General features: G+C 31.0%; 1 protein-coding gene across 1 annotated transcript; it reads right to left on the bottom strand.

Moving 5' to 3' along the window:
• Positions 1 to 2,081: 2,081 nt before the first annotated feature.
• On the bottom strand, positions 2,082 to 11,525 carry LOC134249976 (carbohydrate sulfotransferase 15-like). The gene is made up of 7 exons (XM_062732317.1): positions 11,186 to 11,525; positions 9,846 to 10,080; positions 5,974 to 6,093; positions 4,574 to 4,733; positions 3,755 to 3,908; positions 3,168 to 3,315; positions 2,082 to 2,914 (listed from the first exon to the last, which is right to left on the bottom strand). Exons 1-7 carry the CDS (start codon positions 11,393 to 11,395, stop codon positions 2,100 to 2,102), a joined length of 1,842 nt encoding a protein of 613 aa, XP_062588301.1. The 5' UTR covers positions 11,396 to 11,525; the 3' UTR covers positions 2,082 to 2,099.
• Positions 11,526 to 12,470: the final 945 nt, after the last annotated feature.

The following is a 12,470-nucleotide window of genomic DNA, read 5'->3' as shown; positions in this document are numbered from 1 at the left end:
TGTAAAATATACTTATATTCACAGTTTATATAAAATCGTACGAATTTCTACCCATTTCGATATACAGTGTACTTACTTTCTACCGCTTTAAAGTTTTATTTTTGGTGTACCACGACATATTTTAGCAGTACATTTCATTAAACTCTCATCATCTGAAGCAATCATCATTCTAGATATCAATGGGTGTCCTTAAGGTGTACACTATCCTCATTTCAAATTCAGAAACAAAACAATTTTCTGCTTATTAAAATATAGTGTATGGCTAATAAAGTATTTGTTTTAAATTGTTTCGTTAATGATCATTTAACCTACTAGATGCAAGAAAACATCTTCGTTCGTGTTCATCTTTTAATAGCTTTTATCCTGTATTTTTATTCAAAGTTATATTTTGTATGGAACAATATTTCCATTGAATTAATTTTATTAATCAGATTTCTTTTAAAAATCAAAATAATAAGCAGACAATGTTAATGTTTTATTTTATAGTTTCAAAGTAGTAAAATGTAGTGTTTTAGGCATAGATGAACAGTTAGGAAAAAGTAATCTTGGACAATATTTCTTATGAATAAATACATGTAGATGTGAGAATAATTTTTATACATGTTTTTTTTTGTTTGAGAAGCAGATGAGGTAGTCACAATTCCTACTAAAATTCGGCCTATGAGGTAGTTCTGTATTACATCTGTATTATAAACACATGTGTTTTTTAAAATTGTTTCATGCAATTTTATTTTAAATGTTATATATTTGCCCCATGACACACCTCGTCCAATTCATGATATTTAACAATATAATCTTACAGTTATTTGTTACAAGAATAAAGGGACACAGTTTCAATTAATTGTCCCATAAAGTTGACGATAACATTGAATATGAATATATAACATGAAACTATAAAACAATTCTCAATTCAGTTTTTCTTTTTGAAGAAAATGTTAAAGTAGACATTGATGTTTTTCAGATAGAAAAATTATTAATCTTTTTTGTTTTTGTAATTCAGATAACAAGAAAAAAAACTGATTTTTTTTTTACAATTCATACTCTCTCTCTCTCTCTCTCTCGCTCTCTCTCTCTCTCATACACACAAACCAACACAATCACCCATTTAGACACAATTATGAACGCATATAAGAAAATTTTAATTGATATGGTTTATTTATTTTTGAGCCAAAATGAAATGAAAACACAAGATTCATTTTACTTAATGTGATCTCATAGAAAACTTTAAATTAACGTAGATTTTGCTATTTGGTTTCAACGACGGTATAAAGAATATGAGCTGGTAAAGGAAGTTTACACATTTAAATGTTGGAGAGATTTAAATGTATAATTATAGAAAATCATTTGAAGATTGACTGTAATGAAACTGTAATCAGTAGTCTATTACAATGTTCAACAATACTTATTTTGAGCATTCGAAGAGGGCGACACATACCTCTTATACACCAGAGGGTTGGATTAAGAAAATGTACCATGGAGAGTATAAACATCTCATATTGACCTGGCCAGGGCTTCAATGTGATCCTCATCAAGAATGTTTAAACGTAAAGAAAATCTCCTCACAATGCAGGCGGTCAAGTAATAAGGTATACCAATATCTGTGAAAAACGTCTGTCAACATTCTACGTATTCATAGATTATACCGTATAAGTGGAAATTTTAGCGAGACGCAAATTTAGCGATTTGTCCTTAAATTATGGTAATTTATTTTTAGCGAGTAGTAATTTTAGCGATTTAAAATTCTCAATAAAAAGCTATTACAATTTAAACACAGATCATTTTTTTTGCGATATTTAATTTGAGCGACCTCGGGACCCTCGCTAATAATGCCAAAATTAAATCCTCGCTAAAAATACTGCTTATACGGTATATGATGACAAGGTCATTACATGGATCAGAGAATTAAGAAATGTTAACTTAAAAGGAAACTCTTAATAGTCTTCTTTCATCAATAGTACACATATGTCAATATCTTGCTTCGGTTTTGAAATTTGCATACGAAGAACACATTCTTGAGAGGAATTTTACCAAGGGGTTCATTTCAGAGTTAGTAAAGTTCAATTACTTATACATTATTTGTGAATGTCTTACTCATATTGCTATCCTTTCCCAGTCTGTTTGTTAGATGAAGTGGTTGTGATGAGTCTACGAGTGCTCTTTTTTTTGCTAGTAGACGCTAAATTATACGAGTTTTCTGACACCGTTTTCTTCATTCTAAAAGCCTGCTCAGGTAATTGAGTACTTTCTTTTGTTTTGTTCATTGTGTTTTGATTAAGTAGAGTTTGAGATTTTTTAATCGACTTCTCTCTTGGGCCTTTCCCTATGCTTTTTGTTTTATTTTGTGTGACTGAGCCAGAGGTGTGCTTATGTGAAACATTTGATTTCTTTTTCAGTGATGGTATTTCCGTAAAAGGTACTCTCTGTGTACTCTTAAGCTTCATTCTCGATGTACTATTGTGAAAAACATTTGGCCTTGAAGTTTGTTTTGGAATATTTGTGTGTGTTTTTGGTATCAGTTCAGGCGAACGCTGAACTCCTGAATTATTTTTATTTACTACAGATTGATTTAGAATATTATTTGACATTTTAGTTAGTTTTCTCCGTATTGGTATTGCTATTTGTTGAGTGTTCTTTGATTTGCTTTTGTTAACAATATTGTGATCTAGTACGGATGATGTCGTTGACGCTGGTTCTGTTTTTGGTATCTCTTTAGCTCTAAACTTGAATAGTGCATCCTTCCAAAGGAAGCGTTCATCATTTAATACAGCAGCCAATCTTCTGTTAGGTTCCTTGAAAAATTCAATTAATATGTCCCATGTTTCTTTCAACATGGAACCCTGTTCAATCTTACTTTTAGTCTCGTATTTATGTGGCATCTTAACAATACGTTCAATAACGTCCAAATAAATATCTCCTATAAAAATACAAAATACAAATGATGATGCAAATATGAATTTATGTAATCATATTTAGAAGAACATTTTCTTAGAAATATACTTCTTGCTTTTTTACAGAATGATAAATAAACATTCATTTTTAATTCTAGTAATATTTTGAAGCACGCAAATACCATCATAGAAGTTCGGTTAAAAATTATAACCTTTTTCAAGATTGCCAAATTATAAATATAAATACATGTATTACTATTTGGAATATACTTAACTTACCTACACCAAGAAACGTAAACAATTGAAGAAGACTGTTTTTCGTATCCTTTTGGTAATCTTCAGTTCTTAACACTAGAAATTGTTCTCTCAGAAACACATCTAGCCACTCTTGTAGATGGATATAGTACAAACTAGCGGATAATGGAAGCTGAAAATGTGTGCAAAGGACAAGGTAACACTAAACAGTGATACAAAAAAGCTCATTTCAAAGCGATTTTTAAAAATATGGAATAAGGCAAACCACTTTTAATTACAGTTTGTTTTATGTTAGGTAAGATCGTTTATTTTAGTGTACAAACATGTAAACTGTGTTCTTTATTTAATACATACACAAAATACATGTTTCATAGACTGTAATAGATAAAAGATTATTCTCAAACAAATAAAGACCATTATACATTAAATCTACAACAGATTTATTGTTTATGGTGAAAGATGACATTCAATTTATTAATTTGATCATTTTTTAAGCATGTTACACTGTTTAAGAAAAAAAATCGTCATTATGTCTTATTTATTTAAAAAAAAAATAGAAATAAAAATTGAGAAATATTCCGAAATGATCATTTTGATTTCACTTCACTCACTTTCATATCCTTACTTAAATCAGATTTGTATAAACAAGTCTTCAGACTGTTATTAGACAAACATGATCTAAGGAGTTCTGTGCCTTTCAGGACTGCATTGTGAAATTCTTCTGGTGTCTCACCATAATGCCCATGCAGATAATGACTGTAAAGTCTGAAAATTATGCAGATGCTTAAAAAGTGAATAATTTTCTCATTTACAAACGCAGTTTTTTGTTTAATCTATGGAAAAGCAAGAACGTAATTTGGAAAAAAAAAACTTAACAATAATTGAAAAAGCACATCTAAATTTTTTTCATCATTCATACAATATGTGAAATCTAACCAAGGGTGTATAATTTTTAGAGAGGTGGACGTATCCATACGATTTGGGAATTGCTTTATGTGTAAGGTGCAGTTGGAGGCATTAGCCTTTCCTTTGAACCGATTTCCTTTGCACAATAATATTTTATGCGAAATGTTAAAAAAACAGCTCAGTAGCAGGAATGCGAAAGACTGAAAGAAGGAAGGACAGCTTGACAAACGGAAAACTAGTGATCAGAAAAGTTTACTTGAGCTTTCAGCCAAGAGGGGCTAAAAAGTATTAGAATTTGATTGCATTAAATACGGGATGATAAGGTGAATAATCATCAATACGCATTTAATATTGTTAATGATCAAGGAAACTTTGATAGAGTTGTATTAATTGTTTATTAATTCTAATGCAGTAGGAAAAATCTAAAATACAAGCATTACCGAAAAAATTATCCCTTTACCTAAATTTAAGTTTAGTTTATTACTTTTCAAAATAGGGTTCTCAGTTGGCTCTAAATAATGTACCTTTCTGCTGGTTCCCGAAGCAGTAATATCAGTTTTATGTTTGGCTGTACGTGCCTCACAAAATGAGGTGTCAGGAATTTCGGCTCATTTGAATTAGGATCATTCTGGGGGATCTCCCGCCAGTGGTTGTGGTCCAAAAAATCCATAGGATCGGAATGACCTACATAGAAATCTGTTTAATTGTGAATGGATATCGTTTTAAAAAATGATACAGTATATATATGAATACTCATCAAAGGCACTTTATACAATTTTGGTTGATATTAGAAATCTAAGTTTGCTATACCTCCGATTTGCAATATGTCAATGGCTTTCTGAGATTGCTTATTTTTTGTTATATTCATTTTCTAAAAATCTTTCATGAAGTCAAAAATAGAAAATAGTTTTTCTTCTAAACTTAGCATCTATTTCCCTAAAATTATCATTTAGATAAATAGGAGTCTTCCTAACGGTTTTAAAGTTTGAATGATTTCTTTTAATTTTGCAAGGCACATAAAATGGATTAAAGTCTTCTTGATTACATGAAATTTCTCATATTATATTTGAAACTCGTCAGGTACCTGGGTTAATATACCCTTTGATATAAAGCAAAAATTATAATATAACAGACATTTTTTTTTCAGTATCTCAAAACTTTTATCAGTAGAAAAAGCTGGTAATGACATGGCAATACTTCAGAACGTTGTTTGTTTGTTATACTGCTTTTGAAATTTAGGTAAAGAAGCAAATCTCATTATTAAAAGATAAATGTTGAATGACAAAAACTAACTTGAAATTTAAAAATGCTTTTGAATGTGATGTTGTAATGGTTATAAATGGTATGTGATGGTAGAACTTAAAATTAGATTAAAAAATATATATATATTTTAAATTCTGGTGGTTAAAAAGGTTTTTAGTAGGAGTAGTATTGGTCAGTCAAGAAGACAAACAAACCTATTTTTGAATATGTCCTTTGAATTAATCTTTTTACATCTAATAGTCATTTTTCTTTGATCTATGCATCAAAGAAAACTTGTTCGGAAATCGTCATCAATGTGCATAGATTAATCTTAACATTCAGCCATTTTGAATTTCAGCAATGTTCATGTTATAAATTTCTGTACAATGGCTTTGGTGTGAAAATGAAACATTAAAGTGAAAGGAAGTTTCATCTTCTTATTCTTTAACCATATTTACATGATAATCAAGAAGTGAATGAAAAATCAAGGACAAATTTGAATTTTTTTTTTATCATAAATGCACTACGCGCATTAAAAGACATTTTTCTTCAAGATATTTTTTTTGATATTTTGGTGAAAGAAAAAATATAACATTCAATTCCTAAAGATCAGAACAAATTCATAATCAAATCAGAAATAATATTTAAAAAACAATATTAAATTTGGATAAAAATGACATACCTGTAATCAAATCTGAGTAGTTAGTCTTCATTTGAAAGCCAATCTTTGTCCTTCCAATTTTGTTGGCTCTAAAAAATCTTGAAAAGTCGTCCAGAGTTAGGTTTCTTCGGTCGGAGGAGTCTAAATATTTTAGATTGAATTAATAGAAAGCATCATGTACACGACACAAACAAAGCTATACCGTTGTTTGACCAAGTCCTATTAAGAAATTGATTTGGAGTAGCTATACATGTCAGTACAATGTATATTAGGCATTTTTAAAAATAAAAAAAATAAGTAGTTTGTCAAAGTAGCTCAATATATTATGAAATTAAATTTTGTTTCATTTAAGTTTTTCCTTTCAAAGAAAAAATACTTTTTAGCAAGTTCACATAGGTACTTCTTTACGAATTATGAATAGGCCGACGAGGTCCGAATACCTTAGAGGGTCCTATCTTATTCGATCTTAAATTAAAAATATTTGTTCCACATATTATTCATTTACATGCCCGTAAAAATAAAACTAGAGGTACTGTGAGCACTGAGCTCACAAAATAATACACTGCTCTCGTACAATTACAGTCGTTTGGCCAGTTCCGAATTTTGAATAGTTCAGAATAATTATTAATTTAAGAGCTGATAATTATTAAATTCAATGGTATAAAAATAAATTGGAAAGATATGATAAAAAGACTAATTTATGAGTGTTTGAATTATGTAAAATTTTGATTTTATGCCATCAATTAAGTTTTGTTATCATCCTTAAAACAGTCGTCATACATTTACAATATTAATGCCACAACACTGAATCACCGCGTGAGTCTGCAGAAAAACCTCTGTAGAGACGTCAATTATTCACATAAAACAACTTTCCAGGTACCAAAAGTAAGCTTGTCGTAACAAATACCGAAAACTCATCTAAAATAAATATTGAAAACACTGGAAAATTTAGAAATATTTTTTTGTTTCCATTTTCCTGTGTCTAAAAACCCATTATAAACACATTTTAGTTGATTTCTTCATTGTAAATGAGATGCATTATACCCCCACTAAAATGCAGGGGAAGGGGGATATAGTGATGGGATATATATCAATCAATACGTCTATACATCCACCCATCTGTCTTTAAGTCCGTATGTTACGCTTTGGGGTACCCATCTCTAATCCGCAACTTCCCCTTTACCACTGATCATGAATGAAATTTAATGAGGGTTCACAGAGTCTTTGTTATAAATAGTGCCAAATTGCATCTTCTATTTTAATTGTTGATCTGACACATAATTTGGCCCCCATACCAAAACATGGATATAGCAATTCTTTCTGATATTGAAGGGTTTATAAATCTCATATCCGCAATTCCGTTTTTATCACTCAAAACAATTAAGTGATACTTTCAAATTCCTTATTACATAATGCCATTGTGCACCTTTTCTTTTACTTTTAGATCTGGCACTTATTTCGGGTCTCTTAGAGCAAAACATTGACTTTGTGGTAAAAATCATGATAGGCGTGGGGTATCTTTAAAGTAAACTCACAGAGCATCTAGATCTTTTTTATCCTTCAGAACTACAAATAACTTATCGGTAAGCTTTTTTAAAATCTTTTCCTAAGCATGCCAATGGATAAATATTTTGGGTGTGTAATTTTTGGTATTTAGTGTTCCCGTACGATCCAGTCCCGATCCCCACTCGTTGTTATAGGTGGCCTCCACAAAGGTAGTGGATTGTTTAGCGGTTCTCAGCTTTTCTAAGAAGACTGGGACTTGAACACACTTGTTTTCAAGGATATCCTCCATGACCTCTTTTTTTGTCGACTCCCATTGTTCATTTGTCTTAATTTTTTCCCAAGACGCAGGGCAGAGAGGGCATCATCTGTGTCTTTAATGGTGTTTGCTGCGTCCAAGTCGCCACATCGTAGTGCTTTTGTATATTGAAAAGCATGTTCAGCAGACTTATGTTTGACGCCACAAAAATCCAACTCGCACGGAAAAAAATTTGAAAGGACATCATCTGCTCCACAAAAGGGTATAACGTGTTTCTGAGGTTCAAAGTGGGGGCATGATTTGTCGCCAGGGGCATGTCCAGGCTGTTTGCAGACTTTGCAACATGTAGCTGATGTGCACCTTGATCGTGTGTGGTTAGTACCCCAGCAGTTGGTACAAACCAGGTTACCTGTTTTCTTAGGTTGTCCAAAATGAAATATTTTACATTGGACACCCGCAAAAATAATTTGTTCTAGGTAGGCTTTTACCGTCAGGTATTCATATGAATCTTGTACCATTCAAAATACTTGTCATTCTGTTAGTTTCGGGGTGTCGAATCTTTTCGTATAAGATCTTGCTAACAAGTTTGACACATAATTTGTCAAGCATTTCGTGGACAGAAGAATCGGACACAGATAAAGGAAGACCGCATATTTTAAATTTAAGTGTTTTCTGATCTGCGGATTTTGCACCAGATGTATATGGATTTGTGTCATAGAACTGGTAAGAAATACTGTTAATCTCCATACCCTGTATTAAAAGTTTGTTTCGGTTTTCCGTATTCTTCAAGTAAATGCGCCAGAGATTCCTGTCCAATTGTACACACAGGAGATCATCACCCACAACTCGCTTGATTGGTTCAATCAATTCATAATCAGTGAACTGTTTACCTCCGTCAGACCGCAGGTCACTGTTCCTTAGGTATAACGGTTTATATGTGCGTTCAACTGATAATGAATTAAAGTTCTCCGGGTCGTTTTCATCCATGGCAGTACAATGAATAGGTGAGCGTAACTCACCAGGTTAACTCCAAGTAAACACAATACACTGAATACACCATGTACAAAAAATATTTACAATCCAAGAAAGATCATCAACTTTTTTACACACACACGTTAGGAAACACAATAAGATTCCATATGAAACTTTTTTTTCACAATAAAAAGGACCCACATAGAATTAACTGTAAAAAAAAACAAAGAGCCCGAGAAGGAACGTCCATCTAGCTCAGTGTCACGTGACTCAACCCGGCGTTTTTGAATGAACCGGGCGTGTAATTTTTAATTTTGGGTCGAATTGAATGGAAACTCGTCGACTTATTCTGTTTGAAGGAGATTTATTTCACTTTAAGGCCTGAAATGTCAATTTGGACACTTATATTTGTGTATTTCGATTTATTTCCTTATATATTTTCAAAAATTGTGAAGAGCAACTAAATATAATTTAACATCCTGAGATACATTTCACATGAGTGTCAGAATCATTGACACTACTGCAGTAATAACAACACTGCATGTGTTGAAAATCAATGGTTTGATTTTAAAACGGATTACTCCGCTCTGTTATTTGCTGTGATGTTAAAAAAAATCATCTTATGTTTAAATTGTCTTAAATGGGTCTATAATATTGATAGTTTTATGTATCTTGCATAAATCATTTTTGTCTATGTTAAATGTTTTTCTTTAGTTGCTGAGACTCGATCGATGTTTTTCGGTTACAAACAACAAAACATGGTGTCATCATGACTTCAAAATTCTTTACAAGTCTTAGACATGGCTTACATACTTTCAAAATATTTCAATCTATAAACACAATTATCATCACTTCATCTTCAAGGGAAGTTGTTTTTATGAGATTAAAAGGTATCCCCCTCCCCCCAATAAAGTTTTAAATAAGCAATTTTCTTTCGTCCATGCTGAGGCCCAGGGGTTAACCTTATTTTAACGAATTTTTAAATTACACAATAAAAATTTTTAAAAATGATATAAATATAATTGTTTTATCATTCAAAACTGTTTGCATGATAATAGGAGAAAAATGCCCATCTGAAACGAAGGTTTAAAATCTTGAGTAGGGTGATACATAATTAAACCGATCCTTAACAAAAAAAGAATTAAATACTAGTAGTTACCTTGTCCAAAACGTTTCCATGACCAAAATTGGGTTTCCTTATTTAAAACACCAGTGTTGTTTAATATCTGTGGATGCTGGGTCAAACGGAAGAATAGATCTGTTGTTCCAGATTTACACACACCAAATATATGAAAGAATGGGAAACATCGAAGTTCTTTCTTCGGACCCTGCGTTGTATTTATGAATTTGAACCAACATGGATTTTTAAAGTTTGTTAGGAATTTTTCTCTTTTCTGTTTAAGAAAATATATATAATTTACATAATGCACATTCAGAATAAAGACCAACAGATCATGTTGATTACATCAGATTATATGACTGAAATCGGTAACTTATAAAATCTCAATGATTGACCAGAGAACAATTTTGATAAGCAAAATATCTATTCTGCAGAAAAAAAAATGTTGAAAATTGTTTGAGTGTTTCCAAGCATTAAAAAATTATCCGCTTATTAAACAATAGGCGTATGGACCTTATTGGTCACCTGAGCATCATGTTACAACTTTCCAACAATTGAATTCGGTTTGTATTTTAAACCAGAGATCATGACATTCATAATTTGGAAAGAGGGATCATTTCTTTTCATAACTAGCATACAGTTAGAATGCTTAGTTTGGTTGGGGCCATGAATTTCACAATATTATAGAAGACTCAAATCATTATGTACTTATTATAATCACGCTAACAGTTTGTCTGCTTGATGTGCAAAAATGATTTTTCAAGATTATATTAATTTTACTATTTTTGGTTCCACTTATTAGGTCCAAAGGCAAGGGAACCATGAAATTCAGATTTATTGTTTTCCGTCAACCGTAGATGCTTTTTTTAAAAACAAAATTGCATAGTTTTAACTGGTTGAGCAGTTGCAGAGAAGAGCTGAAAATGTTGAAATGTAACCACACAACGCATGACAGATGACAAAAACAGATAGTATTATGCCTTCGTCACTCAGGTGACCTAAAAGGTGATTAACTAGATCAGTTGTCGGGCCAATGTCACATATAAATGAAACTGAATAATTTGATTGCCTTGTTAAAGAAAATTTAGATTCGTCCATCACCTTAATTTAAAGATATGGTTCTCTAAAATTACCCAATGCTAACAAGTATACTCAAAACATCATTGATGTAAAAAAAATTCTAATAGTTCTAACATGTATATGTTTAAATCGAACATTTTTATAAAAAAAAAAAAAGAAGAAGAAAGATAATTCTTCAAGCTTATACCCAGTAATAAAATATTCAAATGTAAAACAAAATGATAAAAAAAAAATTAAACTTAATTAATCAGACACAAATCTTTTTACTGCTAACTGTTTATAAATGTATGAATATGTACCATACAAAGAATATCCTCTGAATGAGTTTTTGATATATTACTCGGACAGGTATAACTTTGGACATCCTTGTCCTCGAAGATTTTACTGTGACCATGTAAGAAGAGAAATTGAAAATGTTTTCTCATTACGTAGACGTGGAAAAACATGCACAGCATATACACACTGCTGAGTATAATCACAGTATAAAACCATATAGCTATCCTCTTCATTCTAAAATGATAGGAAAAAAACGCTTTACAGTGTACGTTTTATGGATGGGGTGATAGATTGTTTGAACATGTAGTTTAACATCCCTAGCAAGATTGCAATCATATACAAAGTATATCATCCTTTACAAGATTAAATATTTCTCTCTTTTGAGTATTAAATCGATATAACAATACTTATGTTAAATGTACAGGAACATTACTAAAAGTCAAGATGTAGTAAAAGAAAGATGCCTACAGATTTATCAAATTTGAGAAATAAATTCTTTTAATAATGCTTTATAATTTAAGCTTGATCAAATAAGGTGTTTCAAGTCATAATTTATAGAAAAACAATATGGAAAAGCATATTAATATTTTAACTGCCATTTTCAATGAAAAATTAATAAAACCAGACATGAATACGAAAGTTTTTTTTCATATTCGACAAAGGAAATATATCCATATTGCCTACAGTCTCTAAGAACATGGTAATTTGTATTTTTAAGTGTCTCTTCTTTGAAAAAATATCAAATTTAAAATAGGTATCGATATTACTATTCAAATGAGATGGCAACATTAAATCACTAAATTCATATAATTCAATTAATATATTTTTTCATGATTTTAAACTCCATGCACATTTGAATAAAGAAAAAAGCATTACAAATCGATTTATATGCAAGTACTAATGTACAACTTATCAATTAATTTTGTAGTTGTTTTAATTTAAGAAAACCTTAAGATTTAATGTACATTCGCAATCGTAAAACCTGACGCACCCTCATCAAGTAGCGCATGCGTTTTTAAATATCTAATCAACGCAGGTAGGTTAAGGTTACAACCAAATATTCTACTTGCCTATATGTTATGACGTCATAGTAAGCTATATGACGTTAGGTAAATAACAATTTCTTAAAATCGATATCTAAATTGATTCGAGAGCGTTAAAATGAATCAAAATATGCATAGGCATAATATAAACGGAAATTTGTCGTTACTCGGCCTCTGTAGTTATCACAGGTATTAAATACCAAACCCGTGACGTCATAACTGTTGATCATGCATTGGCAGAGTGAAAGTGAAACGTAACGAAAAT

The sequence above is a fragment of the Saccostrea cucullata genome, unplaced genomic scaffold (assembly GCF_032062105.1).
Source record: "Saccostrea cucullata isolate Sc308-1 unplaced genomic scaffold, CSIRO_AGI_Scuc_v1 ctg3138, whole genome shotgun sequence".
In the NCBI taxonomy this organism is placed as follows: domain Eukaryota; kingdom Metazoa; phylum Mollusca; class Bivalvia; order Ostreida; family Ostreidae; genus Saccostrea; species Saccostrea cuccullata.
Note: the sequence above shows the minus strand (reverse complement) of the source record. Positions and strands in the feature narration are given on the sequence as shown.